General features: G+C 42.1%; 1 protein-coding gene across 1 annotated transcript in view; it reads left to right on the forward strand.

Moving 5' to 3' along the window:
• Positions 1-25,225, forward strand: part of LOC124550633 (brachyurin-like) — a 125,525-nt gene that overhangs the window by 80,816 nt on the left and 19,484 nt on the right. Inside the window, exon 5 of the mRNA XM_047125356.1 lies at positions 14,398-14,534. Coding sequence (XP_046981312.1) covers positions 14,398-14,534 — 137 coding nt within the window. The remainder of the gene's footprint in view (positions 1-14,397; positions 14,535-25,225) is intronic.

A 25,225-nucleotide genomic window follows, 5' to 3' on the forward strand; every position in this document is an offset into this window, starting at 1 on the left:
AGCATACTTATCTAATGTTTAATCTGTACGAAACAAACTGTTATTACAAACTAAATAACTTATCCTTATGAGAGAGCAAAACCTCACGCTTCTCAGCCCGTGTGGGGCTGCCCAAAAACACAGGTAGGTATTATGAACCTGTTTATGGCTGTTGCTTTGTTTACGCAAGGGACAAAAAAATGGCTCTGAGCACTATGGGACTCAACTGCTGTGGTCATAAGTCCCCTAGAACTTAGAACTACTTAAACCTAACTAACCTAAGGACATCACACACATCCAAGCCCGAGGCAGGATTCGAACCTGCGACCGTCGCGGTCGTGCGGTTCCAGACTGTAGCGCCTTTAACCGCTCGGCCACTCCGGCCGGCACGCAAGGGACAGTTTGCGTTGTATCAGCAGTTTTCTATACCGTGTTCATTGTACTGGGGGCATTTTAAAGATTCACTAGCTGGTCAAAAGCAATGGGACACCTATTACTGTTCGCCCACGAGACCCAGAGGGCCATAGACACAGGTTCCCAGGTAGATGCCGTGTTTCTTGAATTCCGCATGGCGTTCGATACAGTTCCCCACAGTCGTTTAATGAATAAAGTAAGAGCATATGGACTATCAGACCAATTGTGTGATTGGATTGAAGAGTTCCTAGATAACGGAACGCAGCATGTCATTCTCAATGGAGAGAAGTCTTCCGAAGTAAGAGTGATTTCAGGTGTACCGCAGGCGAGTGTCGTAGGACCGTTGCTATTCACAATATACATAAATGACCTTGTGGATGACATCGGAAGTTCTCTGAGGCTTTTTGCGGATGATGCTATGGTATATCGAGAGGTTGTGTTGTTGTTGTGGTCTTCAGTCCTGAGACTGGTTTGATGCAGCTCTCCATGCTACTCTATCCTGTGCAAGCTTCTTCATCTACCTACTGCAGCCCACATACTTCTGAATCTGCTTAGTGTATTCATCTCTTGGTCTCCCTCTAATTTTTACCCTCCACACTGCCCTCCAACCCTAAATTGGTGATCCCTCGATGTCTCAGAACATGTCCTACCAACCGATCCCTTCTTCTAGTCAAGTTGTGCCACAAGCTCCTCTTCTCCCCAATTCTATTCAATACCTCCTCATTAGTTATGTGATCTACCCATCTAATCTTCAGCATTCTTCTGTTGCACCACATTTCGAAAGTTTCTATTCTCTTCTTGTCTAAACTATTTATCGTCCACGTTTCACTTCCATACATGGCTACACTCCATACAAATACTTTCAGAATCGACTTTCTGACATTTAAATCTATACTCGATGTTAACAAATTTTTCTTCTCCAAAAACGCTTTCCTTGCCACTGCCAGTCTACATTTTATATCCTCTCTACTTCGACCATCATCAGTTATTTTGCTACCCAAATAGCAAAACTCCTTCACTATTTTAAGTGTCTTATTTCCTAATCTAATTCCCTCGGCATCATCCGACTTAATTCGACTACATTCCATTATCCTCGTTTTGCTTTTGTTGATGTTCATCTCATGCCCTCCTTTCAAGACACTGTCCATTCCATTCAACTGCTCTTGCAAGTCCCTTGCTGTCGCTGACAGAATTACAATGTCATCGGCGAACCTCACAGTTTTTATTTCTTCTCCATGGATTTTAATGCGTTTCCTTTACTACTTGCTCAATATTTTGTTGTTGTTGTTGTGGTCTTCAGTACTGAGACTGGTTTGATGCAGCTCTCCATGCTACTCTATCCTGTGCAAGCTTTTTCATCTCCTAGTACCTACTGCAACCTACATCCTTCTGAATCTGCTTAGTGTATTCATCTCTTGGTCTCCCTCTACGATTTTTACCCTCCACGCTGCCCTCCAATACTAAATTGGAGAGGTTGTAACAATTGAAAATTGCTGAAATGCAGGAGGATCTGCAGCGAATTGACGCGTGGTGCAGGGAATGGCAATTGAATCTCAATGTAGACAAGTGTAATGTGCTGCGAATACATAGAAAGAAAGATCCCTTATAATTTAGCTACAATATAGCAGGTCAGCAACTGTAAGCAGTTAATTCCATAAATTATCTGGGAGTTCGCATTAGGAGTGATTTAAAATGGAATGATCATATAACGTTGATCGTCGGTAAAGCAGATGCCAGACTGAGATTCATTAGAAGAATCCTAAGGAAATGCAATCCGAAAACAAAGGAAGTAGGTTACAGTAGGCTTGTTCGCCCACTGCTTGAATACTGCTCAGCAGTGTGGGATCCGTACCAGATAGGGTTGATAGAAGAGATAGAGAAGATCCAACGGAGAGCAGCGCGCTTCGTTACAGGATCATTTAGTAATCGCGAAAGCGTTACGGAGATGATAGATAAACTCCAGTGGAAGACTCTGCAGGAGAGACGCTCAGTAGCTCGGTTCGGGCTTTTGTTGAAGTTTCGAGAACACACCTTCACCGAAGAGTCAAGCAGTATATTGCTCCCTCCTACGTATATCTCGCGAAGAGACCATGAGGATAAAATCACAGAGATTAGAGCCCACACAGAGGCATACCGACAATCCTTCTTTCCATGAACAATATAGAGGTACTCAAGGTACCCTCCGCAACACACCGTCAGGTGACTTGCGGAGTATGGATGTAGATGTGGATGAATATGGTGTGTGTCTACTCATCATCCTTATAACGGCTTGATTTCTGCTGGAGACAACATCAATGATGGGTCTGAATGTCTAAGTAGGTATGGCATCCTTTGTCCGAAAGAGCCCGTACCAGAGAAGGTATTGGTGTTGGACGCTGGGTCTGGAGTGAAGTCGACGTTCTGTCCTGTCAAATTATGTTCCATTGCATTCAGGTCGGGACTCTGGGCAAACAAGTCCATTTCGCGAATTTTACTATCGACAAACCATTTAATCACAAATCCTGCGCTATGACAGAGTGCTCTTTCATACTGACAGAATCAGTAACCGTCTAGTCTGTTCCTCTACTGTGTGCTGTCTACTGTCGTGTTAAATGTGTTCACATCCTTCCACATTTAGCGATTTGTTAAGCGTAATACAGGCATCTCATCCTAATGCTTCCACACCGTAACACCACCTAATCCGTACTTCAGTACTGGCACTAACACATGATGGCTGTGCAACTTCCAGCAGGCATTCACACAAATCCAGTCCCTTCCATCTAATTACCATAGGGCACAGTTTGGTTCATCATCCCAAATGAATACATAGTTCAGTAGCAGCACAGATTACAGAAATTTGTGATTTGTGAAGAGCTGGTCGACCACTGTATCCCATTACGAGGCGTGCTTTTTAATTAAGGTCCGTTTGAACATAAGTACACAACGAAAGGTTATTTCAAAAAAGTAAATTTATTTTCAGAATGTACATACTTCACTCTATTTTTCGACGTAGTTGCCAAGTTTGTTCAAACACGTAACGTATGTCTCAACCAATTATAAAATACCCTCTTCATAAAAACTATCCGCCTGCTCCAATAACCAAGAGTTCACTGCCGTTTTCACGTCGTCGTCATCATTGTAACGGTTGCCACTGAGGTGTTGTTTGAGGTTGAGGAACAGATGGTAATCGCTCGGGGCAAGATCAGGACTGACTTCCCAGCCAAAACTGTCCAATAAATTGTGGGTCTGACCTGCAGTATGAGGTCTCGCATTGTCATGGAGAAGGACAATTCCCTTTGTTAGCATGCCGCATCTTTTGTTTTGAATCATTCTGCATAGCTTTCTCAGAGTTTGGTAGTATGCTTCTGCATTAATAGTGGTTCCTCGTTGCAGGAAGTCGACCAACAAAACACCATGCCTATCCCAAAACACCAACGCCATGATCTTGCGCTGGGACAGAGTCTGTTTGGCCTTCACCTTTACAGGCGAGTGTGTGTGTCTCCATTCCACACTCTGTTGCTTAGATTCGGGCGTGATGTACGCAACCTATCTTTCGTCTCCAGTTACGATCTGACTCAAGAAGCCGTCACATTCTTCGTGATAACGAGTCAAGAACTTCATCGCACACTCAAATGTTTGGTTTTTGTGGTCCTCTATTAGGAGTTTCGGGACCCAACAGGAGTACAGTTTCCTAAACTTTAGGTGTTCAGAAACAATGTTGTACAGCACTGATCTCGACACGTCAGGAAATTCGTTTGAGTGACCTGTTATTGTGAAGCGCCTGTTCCACGAATCCTCGCTTCAACTGAAGCCACCAAATCATATGTAATCAAAGAAGGGCGACCGGAGCGGTCCCCATCATGGACGTTGTCACGGAAGCCCTTGAATTCTCGTACCAACTTACGCACTTTGCTTTCACTCATAACAGTATCACCGTACACTTTGCAAATGTGTCGATGAATTTCTGCAGCAGACAAATTCCTTACTGGCAAAAACCGTATCACTGAGCGAACCTCACACGGGGCGGGCGAGTTGACAATCTTTATGAAAGCACAGGACAGAACCGTACAGGTTAGCTACAGAGCTGAAATTGAGCACAGTTGTTCCCGAGGCTTGGCGGTACACGACGCACGCCCTCGTTGCGGTATGCGCTCGAACTGCTAGTGTCTACAACGAAACGGACCTTTCAATTCCTTCATTGTTCGTTCTGCAGGGTTAGAAGCTGGCCTATACCTAGAAATGGCAATTTTCTCTATTCTGTGCTCATTTAGCATCTCTGTTCACTCCTTTGACCTAAATTGTGACCCATTATCACTCAAAATTCGCTTAGGAATACACACCTTTTGAAAATAGTCTTTCTTAAAATGGTTAATGATGGCTCTGCTAGTAGCTTTCTTCAACGGGTAAAGTTTTATGTACTTGGAAACCAGTTCTTCCACTACTAAGATTTGTGTGTAATTCCCTCGTGAGGCACGAAGTGGCCCAAAGAGATCCACTGTAACTATGTCCTTAATTGCTGTTGGTACAATTGGATGCATATATCCTTTGTGCTGTACTGTAGTCGTTTTAGATTTTTGACAGGTGTCACATGTACTCAGTATCTTACGTATACGCCTTCCCATGTTGTTGGATGCACAATCTAACTTCAACTTTTCCAGACACTTCTTCGGCCCATAATGTGCATTACTATAGTGCGTATACCAAATTAATTTTTCCACCACATGCTCAGGCACACAGAGTTTCCAGTTTTCCTCACTCTCCTTGTTTCTTTTATAAAGTATCCCATTATGAATATAATAAAATGTGCGAATCCTTTCCTCTCCTGCACACCTGTATTTGTTTTTAATTGTCTTTAATTTCTCGTCCTCGTTCTGTTCCCTGCGCACATTCTTTAGGAATTTCCTTATGAATTCTTCATACTGTACTACCTTCATCAGGTTAATTCTAACTCCTTCTCCTTCTGGCCTGCCCACCAACATTCCTCTCGAGTCAGCTGGTAGTCTTGACAAAGCATCAGGTATTATATGTGTTGCTCCTGGTTCATAAATTGTCTCGAAGTCAAAGTCCTGTAATGCCAGGGCCCACCGCGTTAGTCTGCTATGCCTCAACTTGCTTGTGGTCAGAAATGTAAGGGCCTTATGGTCAGTCACTACTTTCACATGCCTCCCGGCCAAATAATACCGGAAATGCTTAAACCCCCACACAATTGCCAATGCCTCCCTTTCAGTAATCGAATATTTCCTCTCCCAGGCATTTAAACTTCTGCTACCGAACGCTATTGTTCTTACACTCTCACCATTTCCGCTCCTCTCCATTTGGTACAAATGTATTCCTAGTCCATAGTCAGAGCTGTCTGCTCCTAAATAAAAATCCTTGGAAAAATCTGGGTGGTACAATATGTCTGCACTATATAGTGCTTCCTTGATATTCTCAAACTCGGTTTGGCACTCTGCACTCCAATGCCACGGCATCCTCGCCTTGGTCAGTTCCCTCATACTCGGGGCATTAAGTACAGATCCTTTGACAAATTTTCTATAAAACTCACAAACCCCAAAGAATGCTCGCAACTGTTTCTTACTATGGGGGGATCGGAAAATTTCTAATAGCCTCCATTTTACTAGGATCAGGATAGATACCCTCCTCGGAAATTATATGGCCCAGGAATTTTATCTTTGATTTGCCAAATTCCGACTTGTCCAGGTTTACAGTTACCCCTGCGGTTTCAAAAGCTGCCAAGATTGCATCCAATCTATTCAAATGTTCTTCCCATGATTCGCTTGCTATCAAGAGGTCATCCACGTAGACGGTGACCTTTTTAAGTAACTCCTCGCCTAGTATCTTATCCATCGCTCTTATGAATTCAGACACTGACACATTAAGCCCAAATGGCAACACTCTAAATTGATAGCACCTCCCTCCATAAGTAAATGCTGTATACTGGCGTGACTCTGTGGCCAATGGTATTTGCCAATAACCAGCAGTTAAGTCGATACTACTAAGCACCTTTGCTCCTCGGAATTTTTGAATCAGTTCTTCTATAGTCTCAGGTTTGTCCCGCTCCGGCTCGATGATTTTGTTCACTGTTCGTGGATCCAAAACTATCCTCACCTTTCCATCCTTCTTATCAACAACAAATAGCGGGTTGTTACATTGACTGTTGGCCCTTTCTATAACACCAAGGTCCATCATCCTCTGTATCTCTTCATCCACTGCTCCTCCTTTGGCCTGGGGAATGGAGTACTGTTTTATATTGAACGGTTTATGGTTCTTTATCTTTAGCTTACACTCCACCCCTTACATGATACCTGGCCGTTGAGAAAATACCTTACAACGCCTGTATAATACTGTGGCTAATTTCCTCTTAGTCCCTTCATCTACATGTGTCATCTCTTCCAACTTCTCATTGATCTTATCCTCTTTATGTCTATTCTCTCGTGCTAATCCCTCAAGGTATATCAACGCTTCTTCTTCTAGTTCCTCTTCCCCATATCCCGTGGTGGGTTCCTCTTCATGACACTAATTTATCCTTCTGATTTCCTCCTCGATTGCACTCCCCTCAGCAAACTTTAACCTCTTCTCTTCTCCCTTTCTTCCTTTGACCTTGATAGTACCTTCATCAAAACTCACTACTGCATCAACTTCATTCAACCAATCTATCCCTGCCGGCTGAAGTGGCCGTGCGGTTAACGGCGCTGCAGTCTGGAACCGCAAGTCCGCTACGGTCGCAGGTTCGAATCCTGCCTCGGGCATGGATGTTTGTGATGTCCTTAGGTTAGTTAGGTTTAACTAGTTCTAAGTTCTAGGGGACTAATGACCTCAGCAGTTGGGTCCCATAGTGCTCAGAGCCATTTGAACCATTTGAATCTATCCCTAAAATAATTGATGTGTTCAATCCAGCCACCATCAAAAATGTTGCTTCGTATTCTGCTCCCTCTATCTCGAAGGTAATCAACACTTGTTCTTCAATAGGTTTACTCCTTGCACCCAACGCGTTCACAATTCTCACTCCACTCACCGGGAAACTAGGCAAGCTAATATTTGCTTTTAGTATCTGTTCATATAACCTCTTGGAAACTGCACGTGCTTCACTTCCTGTACCGACTAATGCCTCGATATTCAGTCCACATAGCTTGATCCTTATCATGGGTAGTATGGGTTCTTTGGGAATCCTACTTCTTTCCTTCAGTAGATCTTCTCTCAGATGTCCACCATTGTCGTGTCTTAGTAGGTTTACTCTGGTCCTTGTAGTTCTCACTCCTGACTGGACCTCATCTGGAGTGTCATTCAGTTTTCCGGTCTCTCCGCCTCTTCTATATGCACTGTGTCATTCATTCGCCTATCCCATCCTCTCTCATGATCTCTTGGTTCTTCACTCCTTCTCCAATCATTTCTCCATTGTCGTTCACCACCATGGTTCCTGTACCTATGGCCACCACCTCTTCCTCTATAATTACCAAAATGATTCCTTGGGTCATTACTTCCCTCTCGGTTTTGATCATTAGCTTGATTGTGTTCCTGTGATTGAACAGATTCCAATTGTTCCAGTATCTCCATCAAGGCCTCCCTATCTTTAATTAGGCTCCCTGATACATTTTCTTGCATTCTCCGGCTCATTCTTCTTTTTATCGCTGATATCATTACGTCATCACTTAGGGGTTGTTCCAAGGTCTCGTTCAATTCCCACAAATGTTCGGCAAACTCTCTCAACGTTCCTCTCCATGTACTAAGTGACTTGCAGTGGAGTAGGTCCTCAATTGCTGCACACTGATGACTTTTGGACCATTATTTCTTCAAGAATTCCTCTTCAAACTGATCATAACTAGTAGTCCCTTCCTTCTTCCTGACTCCCCAAGTGAAGGACTCACCTTCCATTCTATCTATTGCAAATTGAATCTTGTCTGAGTCTTTTAGATGTGCTGGGAAAACTCCTTTTAACCATTTCATAAATATCATTGGGTGCAACCCTCCTTTCGGTCTAAATTTCTGCCCTGTATTATTTTGGACATACCGATTATCACTGCTAATCAAGGTAACGACTCTACCTTCCCCAACGGTTAAAGTGGCATTGCTAATTCGTTTAACAATTTCTTCTGTCTTGCTCTCCAATTGCTGCACTCCCTGTTGTAATTGTCTGACTTCCATCGCAACCCTCTTGTTATCCTCTTCTCGTTGCACGGCTATAGCATTTCTCAGATTGACAGCCAGTTGGTTTTGCCTATCTCCTATCCCCTTAACTGCATCACTGCGTTGTTTCTGCATCTGCGTCACCTCGGCGATCCTTTCTCCCAATTCGGCTTTAGTTTCTTTAACATCGTCTTCTATCTTTTTTGTCAACTTTCCTTCCATCTTCTCCACGTCTCCCTGGACTTGGTCTATGCTCTTCTGTAGCTTCCTCTCTCTCTCGTCGATGTCCATCTTCAGTCGTTCTTGTAACTCCTGCATTTCCTTCTTCAGATTACATTCCATCTTCATCTGCGATGTTTTGATCTCTTGTGCTATAGTTTCTTGTAGATCTTCCTTTAATGATTTGCAGAATATTTCTTCCCTTTCTCTAGCTTCTTGTAAACCCTTCTCTAATGATTCTCTGAAACCTTTCTCTAATGATGCGTTATTTTCTTGTAAACCTTTCTCTAACCATTTACAGAATCTTTCTTCCCTCTCTCTAGTTTCTTTTAGCAAGGCTGCCAACATCGACTGCATATCTGCATCCTCTGAAACTGGCTTATCTCTCGTCGTTTGTTCCAGTGTCTCGGGATAACTAGTTGAAAGTGCTACTGGGCTATCTAATGACGATCCATAATCACTTATTCCTGAATCATCTATGTCTTCCTGTCCTATCCCTTTCCTTTCAACTACTGCCTCACAAACCTGCTTATCTTCAGTAGACATGTTTGGTTTATTTTTAGTGCACAGGCAAGTAATACAGAATAACCTCTAGTAACCCAAACCACTCCTAATTATCATGAAACTAATCAAACAGTACCTGCAGTATTTTCAGTTAATCCCAAAATGATACAATATGTATGAATACCGAACATAACAACTCTCAAAATCTAATAATTTCAAATATCACTTCTCACATATACAGTTTATGTAAAATGTTTTAAATAAGATAAATCACACCACTCATAAAATCTATAAATGTAAAATCCCCAAAAACAATGAGCATATCTGTATAATTACCATTTAGACAGCGCAGTATGCATCAATAAGTATGCTATATTCCAGAGTATGTTTCGCAAACTTTTCGGAAATTACTGTAATTGGGTACTTTTCCTAATGTGAAACTCAGTTTACAATTGTTTATTTACTGCGAAGACTGCACACTACAATTTAATGTTATGCCAACCAGTCGTCTTCACTCACCAACTGACGTTACCACGAGTCGCGATGTTTTGACGTTTGAAGTGGGCGTGGCGCTGTACTGCCGCCGGAGCCGCGTGAAGTCACGCTGAAGATCTGTGGCGAGTTGTCGTAGTTCTCCGTCGGCCGCTCCGTGGCGCTGCAGGCGGGCGTAGTTTGTAGTTCGGCTGCTAGATGCCGGGTCCGCGCTCGGTGTAGTGCGTCTGTGCTTGAACTACTCCTTGCACAGATAGTTGGGATGACGTGTGAAATCACCTCGCAGATCGAAGCTCTTTGGCGCAACTGCTACACGGGTCTGCGTGACGTCACTCAACGATTGCGTCGCCACATGAATTGTCGTCCGCATAACAGTTTATGGGTCCACTTGAAGCTGTCCGATTTTCACTATTCAAAACGCAATTCCAGGCACAATATTACTATTAAACACTTCTTTAAGGCTTTCGTGACGAATTCTTAGTTCGTTTTGCTATAGTAATGTGTCTTTCTTTAGTGTTCACTTTTCACAGTTTTTCGTGCAGATTTACGCGTTTGCACATTACAACACAGTTTATCGACACTGTTACTCTTATCTAATATGGCAAGAAAAAACAGTTTATTCACAATCGTAAGATATTATTGCTCCGTATTGTTCAAAAATGCACTGATTCTTGTCGCGATTTTAAAGTTTATGCTCTGTCCCGATCCAACATTGAAAAAATATTTTCTTGCGTTAAGCAAGGTAAAATTACCTATTGTTCTTACTATTCGTCCGAAAATTGCACTTGTCCTTTCACGGTAAGCCAAGGGTGTAACACCTCCGATTTTTGTATCTCGACCCGATCCGGATCTGAATAGCAGCCCAAATAATTATTAATTAATGTGACCGTGTACCTAATGGGGCTGGCAATCGGATTTGACTGCTACGGAGTTGTTACATTCCATTTTGTCCTTCTCAAATGCTGTAATAATGAAATGTCTGGTGACAAGAAGAACGCCAACACAGCTTCACTAATCAAGAACCTATATTCGTCTCAAAAACACAAAAGGAAGGAGACAGCCACTGCCTTCGTCATACATACGAGGTGCGGCTAGAAAAAAACCGGACTGATGCTGGAAAAACATTTATTTACAATTATTTACAATTTCATGTTATCTCCTTCAATGTACTCTCCTCCTCGGTCTCTACACCGCTCCATACGAATTTTCCACTGTTCATAGCAATGCTGCAGATCATTTTCGGTAAGTCCATACATTACTTCCGTCGCTTTTTCTTTTACTGCTTCAACAGTCTCAAATCTCTTTCAAAGCTGACTTGACTTTAGGGAAAAGAAAAAAGTCACAGGGGGCCAAATCAGGTGAGTAGGGTGGATGATCTAAGATGGGAATCTTGTGTTTTGCCAAAAACGTCTTCGCTGACAACGCACTGTGAGCTGGGGCATTGTCTTGGTGAAGGATCCATGACTTTTTTCTCCACAAATAGTTCCGTTTTCTCCGTACTCGCTCACGTAGGGTAGCCAGGACGCTAATGTAGTAATGCTGATTCACTGTTTGTCCCTCTGGTACCCAATCAATGTGCACAATCCCTTTGATGTCAAAAAAAAAAACAATCATCATTGCCTTGAATTTCGATTTTGACATTCGTGCTTTTTTTTGTCGTGGAGAACCAGGAGTTTTCCAATGCATCGATTGGCATTTAGTTTCGGGATCGTAAGTAAAAAACCACGATTGATCGGAAGTAATAACATTTTGTAAGAAGGTGGGATCACTTTCAATGTTTTCCAGGATGTCAGAACAAATCATTCTTCGGCGTTCCTTCTGTTCAATTGTGAGACACTTTGGAACCATTTTTGAACACACTTTGTTCATGTTGAAACTTTCATGAAGAATCTGCCTAACACTTTCCTTGTCAACTCCTGTTAACTCAGACACTGCTCTGATTGTTAAACGGCGATCTTGTCGAACAAGTTTACCGATTTTTTCAATGTTTGCATCAGCTTTTGCTGACAATGGTCTGCCAGTGCGAGTGTCATCACTGGTGTCTTCGCGGCCATCTTTAAATCGTTTAAACCACTCAAACACTTGTGTTCGCGATAAACTATCATCGCCGTACACTTGTTGTAACATTACAAACGTTTCACTTGCAGATTTTCCTAGTTTGAAACAAAATTTGATGTTAACACGCTGTTCTTTCTGTACACTCAACTTTTTCCGACGCACAGACAAAACGTCGACTACTTAAAACAGACGCCACGGGCAGACTGAGTGCAGGAGGCAGATGAAACTCGAGCAGTAGGCGGAGCGAGAGTCACGTGACAGGCCACGCGACTTTCAGCCTTATTGCATTCGTTTTATTGTTTCACCAGTACTAGTCCGGTTCTTTTCTAGCCACACCTCGTATTTAATTACGGCTAATCTCAGCACAGGCTTCCTCGCTATTTATTATCGTCACACGCAAATTCAATCACTGCAATCCAACACTGCAATCCAACACTGCAATCCAAATGATGCCTGCGCGGTAGACGCGGAACCACAAATATCGGCACAGAAATATCACTGATCACTCTCGTAATTATACTTCTTCACTTTACCGTATTATTCTAGCACAAAGGGGTTAAACCGCGGCGATGGCCACTCCCTTTGTCGGTAAGCCTTGCGTTACAGCAACAGGCCTCCACACCGCTCGGCCCGCAACCTGGGAAACTACTCAACTCTACACTCGCTCTCGCAACACGACACACTATCGATTGTTTGCCCTATCGACCTGTACCGAGTGCAACTTATAGTAAGGGCCTACGGACCCCTTACAGGCTGAAGGCCCATTATTTAAAAACACAACTACAACAAATTTTGAAAAGGCAGAAGGCTCAAAGCTTTATCAAAAAAAATTTTTTAAATGAGGCTGAAGGCCCAAACAATGCAAGACTTGACAAGTAAGAAACTTTCAATTTTAAGGTGGATGAAGGCCCATTATTTAAAACCCAACAAAAAGCCATTAAAATACACAATCAAACCCCAATAAGAAAAGGCAGTACAACCAGCGGCGCTCAGAAGTTTTCGGGGGTCGGTCTGCACTTGAAATATTAACGTTCACTTAGGACAGACAGGTAGTCAGCCCAACTATACCCGATCCGCCGGCAACCCAACCAAGAGACAGTCAACGCACCCACCGACAAGACGACTTGCTTTCCACCCGACCAGTACACAAGGAACTCCAATGCCAAAACGTAAAGGCGTAGCCACCCACAACTGAGTATGCATAAGCTGCCAAAACTACACACACGTGTTGGACAGGTACAACACGATTAGGAAACGACACTGCCCGAATTTTATGTCAGCGGCCAGGGCAGGTAACCGGAACGCTAACGGCCACAAGGCAGAAAATTCCGCTGGTACACTTGGACTTCAAATAACCAAAATACAGTTAAACTCCACCGGATGGTGGTCAAACTTTCGCCAACTCGAACACTCGCTGTTGCTTACAGGAATACCCCAAACAGCCGACCATGGAAACCAACGGTACAATGTGAACAGTCTGGTTTCGGTAATTAAATCACCACTCAACTCTGATGTCCTGGGTCGGTGAGCCACGAACCCAGTAGCAATCGGAACAGCTCCCACACACTCTGACACTGCGTATACACTGCCAGCGGGCTCGGCCCACTGCGCCGCGTGGAGATTTCCTGACTGATCCACACCAATCAACCGACTCCTCTGAGCCAGTACGCCGACAACATTTAAAATAACTTGTCAATCAAAATCACACCAACTACACACAGTTTCACGAACACTTGCACTGTGAAACAGACAATGCTAACGGCTAACTGTACAATAACAGGGAAGAATCACGAGTCGGCACACGCAGGCAACCCATAAGCGATCGCTGGCCAACATACTCGTTGTACGACGAGACGACCAACCAAGGTGGTTCGCACCCAAATGATATGTATCGGCAACCATTGGGCGAGTCATGGCTGTCTAGACCTCACTGCAGCTTTGCCCCGACTGAACTTCTGCCGCGTCGTAAGTCAAACACTGCCAGGTCCGAACTGCACTGCTAGCGCCTCCCAGCTCACTGGCAGATCCGAACTAACTGCTGGCATGTTCCAACCGAACTCCTCGACACAAGACGACCGGGAAGTAATAGCAGTCCAGCAAAGATAACACAGCAGAGCTTATGTCGATAAGCGCTGCTGCTGCCGGTCACGGGCAGGCAAAGCAGCAACTCAGTGACAAGTAATCGAAACTAACATAGCGAAGTGGCAGTTCGGCAAAAATAGGATGTTAAATAAGAGATGGCACGAACATGAGACACGCACTGCTCAACTAGCTGCAGACTAATATGCATATACATGAGAACAAAATATGGTATGTTTCTCTGTGGTTTCCCTGTATTAGTAAATAACGAGTATGTAGCTATGTCCAAAAACATGTGCTTCATTCATGATATGCAACTTGATTCAGTCTCTGCCATAATAAAATAAACTGGTCAAATTGAGTTTGGCAAACAATGGATCAGCGTTCACAAATTATTGCAAAAAATTATTGCGAAGATCCTTATACTGCAAGTACTTTGGACCGATAGTACTAATTAGTTTTATGTTGGCACTGAAGGGTAGAGTTACTGGATTTTCATGTTCGTAAAGAGACACGAATATGACATGACTGACTTTTTTCTCGTTACAGGCCAAAGCTATTCTGATACTCTCCTGTACACAGAGGTGACAGTTATTCCCAATTCAGTGTGCGAGCAAGACTACGGACCGGGTTTCATTATTGAAAGTACACTGTGTGCCGGAAACACGAACAAAGGCATCTGCTCTGTGAGTAAGAAGTGTGGTCTACTAGGACAACTTACTACCAACATCATTAATGCTTTCTACAATGCTAATTCGTAACAATTAATATAGTAACAATTTTATATAAATTTTATATAAATGTACTGTTTCGTTGCACATTGTATCAGGTCTCTATCGTCATTGATTTTCTCCAAAGTAACATTTCGTAGAATTAACAATCTTATACTCTTTGACCACTGATTTTCTTTTTCACTAGTTGTACAGAGTTTCTTCTATTAGAGTCGCTCATTTCATTAATTCGTAACGAACAAAAAATCTTCGTGACATGAGGACGCTATATGGACCGCTGGAAAGGTCATGCATACATTTGAACATTGTCTGTAATGGGCATTCCACTAGAGTTCCCGTTTTTATAAAACATGCATCACAAGAATAGTGTCTCACGGTTTGGGTTCACATTAACTAAATGTTCATGGTATGACCATAATTTTTACACATAACATTTATGTAGTTCGTTAGTTAATGTTCATTTTACGAAAATTTGGGTTGTATTCATCATATCTACCATCTTACATGTGGCAATTAAAACTTTTGAAACTTACAAAATAGTATTTGCTGCTGCTGGTTGTTGTGTATATTTTTGCAGCTTAATTTTGTCTACTTTTTAAGGCTGTTGACAGTACACTGTTTTGTGCCTGTTATTATAAACTACCTTTGGTTGGAGTGGAGATTTATCATCTTTAACTTAGAAAGAGTGTGGTCCTCCCTTTAGCGCTCGGCTCAAAAGGAAAACAGCTCGAAAAACCAGGAAAGAACGTATCTCCAATCCCTATTTGCTCAGATCTTACTTTTGTCTATCATTTGTAAAACATTTGATTCAATGAGAGCTATTATGTTAACAGTTTAGAGCTATGTTGAAATATGCAGATCAAACACGAATGCATAATTATATTTGGTTAAAAGCATGAAGTGTTACAGAATTTCTCCATAGAGTTTACCTTTCCAGTTATAAAATCCATCATATGAAGTCTTCAAAGACATAGGCAAAGCTTTGCTATCATGCCCTTGTAGTATGTACCCATTGCCAATATATTTTTCACTGCCACTACCACAGAGGTTAAACATTGTCAGTTAAAATTCTCTGTTTTGCATCATAACTTAGATCCTTTTTACCATACATAACTGTGTATGCTGAAGTATCTGCAAGAATTTTTTCATTAAAAGCTGCAACTAATTTCATTGTTGTCTTCTGAATGTTACAATATTTTTTTCTATGGGTCATATTAATCACATAGATAGGATAGTTCGTTCCTTTATGAATTTGTTACTGTCAGCAGATGCCAGTCCTACTGAAACTAGAGGTAGGGGAAACCATTTGCCGCAAATCTTCTCCATAATATGTAATAGATGGCGATGGAAATATCTAGTTAGACGCTGGGAAACTAATATCCGTTGTTAATTTTAAAATCACGAATACCCGAATGCGGCATTTGCAATGTAACATATAAATGGTGTAGGTGTACCAGCAGATAAATGGTGTAGGTGTACCAGCTTGGCTCACGTATAGAACACTTGTAGGGCTTATTCTCACACAATTAATACCTTTATACTATCAATACCATTATACAGTAGAATTAAGAGATGCAAAAGTAATTTTCCCACTGCGTTAATCATAACCTCAGGACCACTTTCCTGGAAGTTTGTAATGTGGCGATACAGCATTCCGATGAAAGGTCTGTAATGCCGTTGTCGTCAGAATGATGTGTTGTTGCGCATTTCAATATTAACGTCTGCAGCGATGCCGAGTTGTCTGATGCTCGTGGTGTGGAGCCACTGGGGCAGCAGAATTTCTCGCCAACAGCGTAGCCTCTGTGTCCACCAGTGGTGACATCGACTAACTGCCAGCGACCGTTTACCCACTCAAGCAGCTTCATGAGGCCCCTTCCCCCTTCACCCCACCAACAAACTTGGTGAAAGTGTTAGACAATATCTAAGAGTACCGTGCTTTCTAAGCTTGTACTCTTTTGTTAACATATCCTAGCCAGCGAGTCTCACAGCTTGGAACACTGAGCATGGTACGCACACTTGTTGGCAGTGAGGGCATTGTCGAGGTGCTGTGGCATTGTTTTAGCATGCAAAAAGCTGGCATGTCGCTCTGTGCCAGGAGCCTGAAGTATTGGTCAGACTCTATAAGATGGGGATCGATCGCGGTGAAAGGTAGAGATGGTGCTCGGAGGAAGATTTGTATTTTAACGACTATGTTGGCTACCTCTATGGTGGTTGGCAGAATGAGTTGGATCGTTGTCAGGCTGCCAGAATATCAAAGCACAAGACGAGAGTTGCTGTAGGGTGTTGAATGGGTGCTTGTTAGATGCTGTGTGATGTGCCAGAGAAACAGTGGTAACTCATTCATTTATTATTCAAAATGCATCCACTGTGACGATTCCCCATGACACCAGCGTCCAAAGGACGTAAACAGTGCAGACCCAGCCAGAGAAGAGGCCACGGTCAGCACGTGGTGCATGGCCACCAGCAGGTGGCTTAGTGGCGAAGGCAGTGGCACCGCAAATGCGCTGACCCAGCAGGACAGAAACATAAGGGTAATCCCACCGACTTGGTACCATTACAGCCCTGGATACGGATGGTCGAGGCGTCAATGGTCACGCTATTGACCTATGCAGAAGAGGCAGCTCACAACAGCAGAGTCTGCCCAGAGTGGAAAGTAGTCTGCACTCACAGAAGATTGTGGACGAGAGGCTGCACGTCACTGGACGGGAACCGAAGACAGCAGGGTAGGAGGCATAAGCAGCTAAAATAGGCCTGGCAGTTGGAAAGTGTAAAGTCCATATCAACGAACTTGGCACCAACAGTAGTGCCACATCTAACATCACAGTCTGAAGGAGGTGACTGATTGAGCTTTCCAGACTGATACATTCATAGATTTTCAGACTTGTAAACTTTGGGACCAGCATAGGTCCCTTCTCGAGCTTGCTGACTACGATACCTTTCACCAAAGAAGGTGCTTTATGTAAACTGGTTTGGTACATACTTTGAAACTTCCCCTTTGAACAATTATACACGACTGTGCTTAAACTGACACACAATATTTTGATAGCGCAACGCAATCTGACTTTCAAAATTCCCTACAAAAGAATGGCCCTGACTAACATTAAACTATACCTTTCACAAATCACTTACCTCACAAAAATCTTCGCTGCTCAAGCTACTGCAATACAGCGAGCGCCACTACTGCCAGCTAAATAAAAGATTCAAACTACTGAAGGCACTAACTACTGATAGGGATAGTTAGCAAATGAAAGATATTAATAGAGAACGAACAATGTATTTACCTTGATATCATCATGTATAAATATAGCAGTTCATGACAAATTTCAAAACTCCGCCATCTCTCTCCCCACATCCACCACTGTTGGCGGCTCACCTCCAACTGCGCAACGCTACGCGCTGTTCACAGCCAGCTGCCTAACACTACAATGGCGAGTATTACAACAATGCAAACCAGCCACAGACTGCACACAGCACAGCCAGTGATTTTCATATTGAGCGCTACGTAACGTTGCCAGTAAGAAAACATAAACAGCCTACTTACATAGAGAAAACATAAACAGCCTACTTACAACTTGCTTTGCTGGTCTATCAGTTCTGGTCATGTGAATCACAACATGTTCTTGGGCGTTCAGTAAGTAATGGAACGCCTTTTTTCTAGGCCAATTTGGGTTGAAAAAATGCGGAATTTGTCGGGACATCGTGGAATATTCCCGCTTCGGTCCCCATAGTTATATGAAGTTCTAATGGGTGGTGGCGATATACATAGCGTTCGAAATGATGTCTGTAACACATAAGTGCTTCCCGAGCTGTCATTGAGTTTCTTTTGGCGGAAAAGCAGAGCGTCTCAGAGATTCGTAGGCGCTTGCAGAATGTCTGTGGAGAACTGGCAGTGAACAGAAGCACGGTGAGCTGTTGGGCGAGGCGTCTGTCATCATCGTAGTGAGGTAGCGCATGCCTGGCAGCGCAGACCTCTCCGATCTCCTGCACGCCTGCCGGCTGCACACAGCTGCGTCTCCTGCAGTACTGGAATGTGCGGACACCCTCATTCTGGAAAATCGACGGATCACAGTCAAACACGTCACCGCTTAACTGGAGGGCTCTGTTGATACACGCACTCGCCCACCAGCTGGGGTACTCAAAGGTATGTGCCCGCTAGGTTCGTCACCACTTGACAAAAGAGCATAAAGAGCCACGAAGGCCCATCTGTTTGGCCCAATGAAGGATGCACTCTGCGAGAAGCAGTGCGTGGATAGTGGAGAGATTATTTATGCAACAAGACGTTGGCTCCGATGTCCACCACTAGAGTGGTTCCATGCGGTTGTAAACGCCCTTCCAGTAATGTCGTGTAAGGCCGTTGCATTGAACGGAGATTCTGTTGAAAAATAGGGTTTCGTAGCAAAAAGACGGAAAAATCATAGAATGAAGGCTTTCACGGCATGTGTTGGCATCACTTAACACTTCCGGGCTGAGATGCAATTAATTTCATTGTTGTCCTTGGAGTGTTACAATATTTTGCGCCATAGGGTGGTGGGGTTTCGGGTTCTGCGATGGGTCAGGAGTTCACTACACTCAGCTGGCGGCTACACGGGTAGCGGAGGCTGTGTGGCGTGGACTGGGCGGCTTTTTGGGTTAGAAGGCCTCGGTAAAGTTTCATATTAATCACATAGATAAGATAGTTCGTTACAAAATTATATAGACTTACTTCAGTATCTCCTTTGAGTAGTGTAACTCATTTAAAATCGAGAAATTCATCATATGCTTTGAGAAAATTATAAGGTGGATAAATATCCCACATATCTTGAGGGAAAGCTTCGTTTCTTCCATTTTTCAGGTATATATTCTGTAGCTCAATGTGATCGAATAATGAAGAGTCCAGCACTGATTATTTTTACAATTTGTTTGAAATTTAACAAATACTAAATATAGCACATAAACTCTACTGAGCTGTAGAAATTCGTAATATCTAACTCAAAATTTGTCTTACCAGTGAATCCAGCAACTTCTACACTTTGTAGTTCATAAAAAAATATTAGAATTTTAGACTTTTTCTATATATTTTCTACTTGGTGTGACGAGTAATTTGGTCCATATTTAACGATGAGTACACGAATTTCCATCGATTCTACAACGACTTTTCCTTCTTTTGGACGTGTATCTTTTATTTCGACTCCAGCATCATTTTTATCAGGTCATCTAAGAAGAGCATATCCAGCAATGGAACTTCAAGTGCAAATTACAGTAAGATCACTTTCCCATAAAATTTCTTTACAGTCTCTAAAGAAACCCTTAGGAATATGACGGCTAAGGAGGGGATGAAATCCAGTATGCATCCCCGTGTGCATTCCGGGTGGAGTCACTCCTGATGTGGAAAGGGTCCTTCCGGATGCCATGAAGAGCACAGGGTGCAGCCAGCTGCAGGTGGTGGCTCATGTCGGCACTAATGACGTGTGTCGCTTTGGATCTGAGGAAATTCTCTCTGGATTCCAGCGGATATCTGATTTGGTGAAGGCTGCCGGTCTTGCTTACGAGATGAGGGCAGAGCTCACCATCTGCAGCATCGTTGTCAGAACGGACTGCGGACCTTTGGGGCAGAGCCGGATGGAGGGTCTGAATCAGAGGCTCAGTCGGTTTTGCGATCGTGTTGGCTGCAGATTCCTTGACTTGCGCCATAGGGTGGTGGGGTTTCGGGTTCCGCGATAGGTCAGGAGTTCACTACACTCAGCTGGCGGCTACACGGGTAGCGGAGGCTGTGTGGCGTGGACTGGGCGGTTTTTTAGGTTAGAAGGCCTCGGGAAAGTACGGGGTGGGCTGCAATCTCAAAGGGTGCATGGCAAATACAGGACGTGCTTGGATCAAGGAACCGTCGGAATTGTAGTTGTAAATTGTTGTAGTTGTGCTGGGAAAGTCCCTCAGCTTCAAGCGCTAATAGAAAGCGCAGAAGCTGAAATCGTTACAGGTGCAGAAAGCTGGCTAAAGCCTGAAATAAGTTCTGCAGAAATTTTTACGAAGTCTCAGACGGTGTTCAGGAAAGATAGATTAGGCAGAATTGGTGGTCTGTCAGTAGTGGTTTATCTTGTAGTGAAGTCGAAGTAGATACTCCGTGCGAATTGGTATGGGTGGAGGTTATACTTAACAGCGGAACTAAGTTAATAATTGGCTCCTTCTACCGACCCCCAGACTCCGATGATATAGTTGCTGAACAGTTCAGAGAAAATTTGAGTCTCATAACAAATAAATACCCCACTCATACGGTTGTAGTTGGTGGGGACTTCAACCTTCCGTCGATATGTTGGCAAAAATACTTGTTCAAAACCGGTGGTAGGCAGAAAACATCTTCCGAGATTGTCCTAAATGCTTTCTCCGAAAATTATTTCGAACAGTTAGTCCACGAACCCACGCGAATTGTAAATGGTTGCGAAAACACACTTGACCTCTTAGCCACAAACAATCCAGAGCTAATAGAGAGCATCATGACTGATACAGGGATTAGTGATCACAAGGTCGTTGTAGCTAGGCTCAATACCGTTTCTTCCAAATCCACCAGAAACAAACGTAAAAGAATTTTATTTAAAAAAGCGGATAAAGTGTTACTAGAAGCCTTCCTAAGAGACAATCTCCATTCCTTCCGAACTGACTATGCAAATGTCGACGAGGAGTGGCTCAAATTCAAAGATATAGTAGCAACAGCAATTGAGAGATTCATACCTCATAAATTGGTAAGAGATCGAACTGATCCCCCATGGTACACAAAATAGGTCCGAATGCTGTTGCAGAGGCAACGGAAAAAGCATGCGAAATTCAGAAGAACGCGAAATCCCGAAGATTGGCTAAAAATTACAGACGCGCGAAATTTGGCACGGACTTCAATGCGAGATGCCTTTAATAGGTTCCACAACGAAACATTGTCTCGAAATTTGGTAGAAAATCCGAAGAAATTCTGGTCGTATGTAAAGTACACAAGCGGCAAGACGCAGTCAATACCTTCGCTGCGCAGTGCCGATGGTACTGTTACCGACGACTGTGCCGCTAAAGCGGAGTTATTGAACGCAGTCTTCCGAAATTCCTTCACCAGCGAAGATGAATGGAATATTCCAGAATTTGAAACACGAACAGCTGCCAGCATGAGTTTCTTAGAAGTAGATACCCTAGGGGTTGCGAAGCAACTCAAATCGCTTGATACGGGCAAGTCTTCAGGTCCAGATTGTATACCGATCAAGTTCCTTTCAGATTACGCTGGTACAATAGCTCCCTACTTAGCACTCACCGATAGATCTGCACCTACAGATTGGAAAATTGCGCGGGTCGCACCAGTGTTTAAGAAGGGTAGTAGGAGTAATCCATCGAACTACAGACCTATATCATTTACGTCGGTTTGCAGTAGGGTTTTGGAACATATACTGTATTCAAACATTATGAATCACCTCGAAGGGAACGATCTATTGATACGTAATCAGCATGGTTTCAGAAAACATCGTTCTTGTGCAACGCAGCTAGCTCTTTATTCGCACGAAGTAATGGCTCCTATCGACAGGGGATCTCAAGTTGATTCCATGTTTCTAGATTTGCGGAAAGCTTTTGACACCGTTCCTCACAAGCGACTTCTAATCAAGCTGCGGGCCTATGGGGTATCGTCTCAGTTGTGCGACTGGATTCGTGATTGCCTGTCAGGGAGGTCGCAGTTCGTAGTAATGGACGGTAAATCATCGAGTAAAACTGAAGTGATATCAGGTGCCCCCCGGGGAAGCCTCCTGGGACCTCTGCTGTTCCTGATCTATTTGAATGACCTGGGTGACAATCTGAGCAGTTCTCTTAGGTTGTTCGCAGATGATGCTGTAATTTACCGTCTAGTAAGGTCATCCAAAGACCAGTATCAGTTGCAAAGCGATTTTGAAAACATTGCTGTATGGTGTGGCAGGTGGCAGTTGACGCTAAATAACGAAAAGTGTGAGGTGATCCACATGAGTTCCAAAAGAAATCCGTTGGAATTCGATTACTCGATAAATAGTACAATCCTCAAGGCTGTCAATTCAAGTAAGTACCTGGGTGTTAAAATTACGAACAACTTCAGTTGGAAAGACCACATAGATAATATTGTGGGGAAGGCGAGCCAAAGGTTGCGTTTCATTGGCAGGACACTTAGAAGATGCAACAAGTCCACTAAAGAGACAGCTTACGCTACACTCGTTCGTCCTCTGTTAGAATATTGCTGCGCGGTGTGGGATCCTTACCAGGATGGATTGACGGAGGACATCGAAAGGGTGCAAAAAAGAGCAGCTCGTTTTGTATCATCACGTAGTAGGGGAGAGAGTGTGGCAGATATGATAAGCGAGTTGGGATGGAAGTCATTAAAGCAAAGACGTTTTTCATCGCGGCGAGATCTACCTACGAAATTTCAGTCACCAACTTTCTCTTCCGAATGCGAAAATATTTTGTTGAGCCCAACCTACATAGGTAGGAATGAGCATCAAAATAAAATAAGAGAAATAAGAGCTCGAACAGAAAGGTTTAGGTGTTCGTTTTTCCCGCGCGCTGTTCGGGAGTGGAATGGTAGGGAGATAGTATGATTGTGGTTAGATGAATCCTCTGCCAAGCACTTAAATGTGAATTGCAGAGTAATCATGTAGATGTAGATGTAGATGTAGAACCACGAAGCATATTTAGTGGATAAAGTACTTCATTTTTCTTACTCTTTATTTTGCCATTGTTACGTATATTTTCTTCTATATTAATTTTATTAGAAACATGAAGTCAAATGCAAGCTAACTGATGATGAAATGAAAGGATGCTCAATTCTAGATAAAATATTATTTCCTATCTTTATGGTTACAAAATCCTATAGCTCTGTTACATAATTATCAATTAATTTTTTGTTTTGTTTTTCCATTATATGTTGGATAATCTGTACCATCAGTTCCAGTAATACTGAAGCTCTTGTATAATTGTGCATGGCTAGGATGTACCCAGCTGTCAATGTTATTTATATTAATCTCTGTATTCTTGTTAGGTACATTAAATTATTTTTAGATTACTCATTCGCATGGAATGAGTGAAACTGGTAACTCTCTATTTCGTTCATTATTTCTTAAGGAATAAATTGTTTCCGCCATTTCTAAAACAACTGTTGCAGAAGCACCACTGAAGTGAATCAAATTATCTTGAATGATACAGTAATATTAGTTTCTCAATGAAAATGATCTGTATGCTTTACAAGCATTCTATCAACTAAATTAAAAATTGTATTAATTAATTCAAGTGGAATAATTTTAGGAACATCATTAGCAACAGTTTTTTATTAGCTTCAGCAATTTGATCACTACACCGGGGACTGATGACCATAGATGTTAAGTCTGATAGTGCTCAGAGCCATTTGAACCATCACTACATCCAGGCACACTTTTAATACTATCTTTTATATCCATGTATTATTTAACAACACCCTGTATAATAATTCAAATATAAAATTTCATCAGTTTTACTCTGAATATTTGGCTTTTTTGTATGAGTAATTTTTTCGAGCTTTTTAAATTGTACTGGGCAGAAGGAATTTAGATCTTTTCTCATTGACAGTAAGGTTTATCATTTTTATGTAATATTTGGTGTCAGAAATGTTGCTTCATTAGTAAATCTGTCTCTTATAGGCACAGTTGATTTTTTCTTGAGAACGTATGACTTGCCACTCAATTGGAATAATCTACTCATTTATATCAATAAAAATTGTTTTCATTCAAGGAAAACTGTTTGGGAAACAAAAATAAGAATTCCAGAGAAGAAATCAAACTGTAAACATGATAGGTTTTGCTAAATTCTATTTGATGTGCAATAATAGGTCAAGCAAATATGGAAAAACTACATTGATGATTGACAAGTATATCCCAGCAACAGGATGGTTGAAATGGAATATAACTAATCATTTGTACATAAATTCTATAAGTTTAGATCAACTGAAATATCAAGAACTTTTAAAAAATTTGCAAAAAAATTAAAGACAAACAAATGAGAAGATTACTACTTTTCTTGAAAATCGCGATAAATTATACCACTAGATTAATGCCAAGATAGTTCACTTCTAATATGCAATGACTTCATCCTTGGAAATCAGGGTATAGTAACAAAATATTATACTAGACATAGGCATATAGAAATATATAGTTTTTATTTAGCTGAAACTTTCTCAAAAATACCAAAACAATTACTCAGAGATAATCTCAAATTTTTAACTAGTTTCGGACAGGATGACATAAATTTAAATCACATTTACCATGACTTTGTTGGTGGTGACTGAAAATTTGATGACCTTAAAGAAATGGGAGAAAATGTTGGAATGATCAGTTTGGATTTTTTACTAAAAATATGACTAGAAAAATGAATGAAGGTAATTCCAGAGATAAAATACAAAAATTCCTAATGACATAAAGGAGAACGAATTGTTTTTCTTGAATTCATAAACAAAAACATAAAACATTAAAAGTTAAAATTAATTTTAGTTAATTTTTTCATCTGTATTATATGTCTTCAAAATTTGATACAGAAGTTGTTAAAAAGCCAAAGAAAATAAAACAAGTTGGAGAAATGAAAGAGCAGATCAAGTTTTGGAAAAAACAACCAAGTGTAGAACATGAAAAATGTAAAAAAGAAGCTCAACTAGT

This window comes from Schistocerca americana, chromosome 9 (assembly GCF_021461395.2).
Source record: "Schistocerca americana isolate TAMUIC-IGC-003095 chromosome 9, iqSchAmer2.1, whole genome shotgun sequence".
Classification (NCBI taxonomy): Eukaryota; Metazoa; Arthropoda; class Insecta; order Orthoptera; family Acrididae; genus Schistocerca; species Schistocerca americana.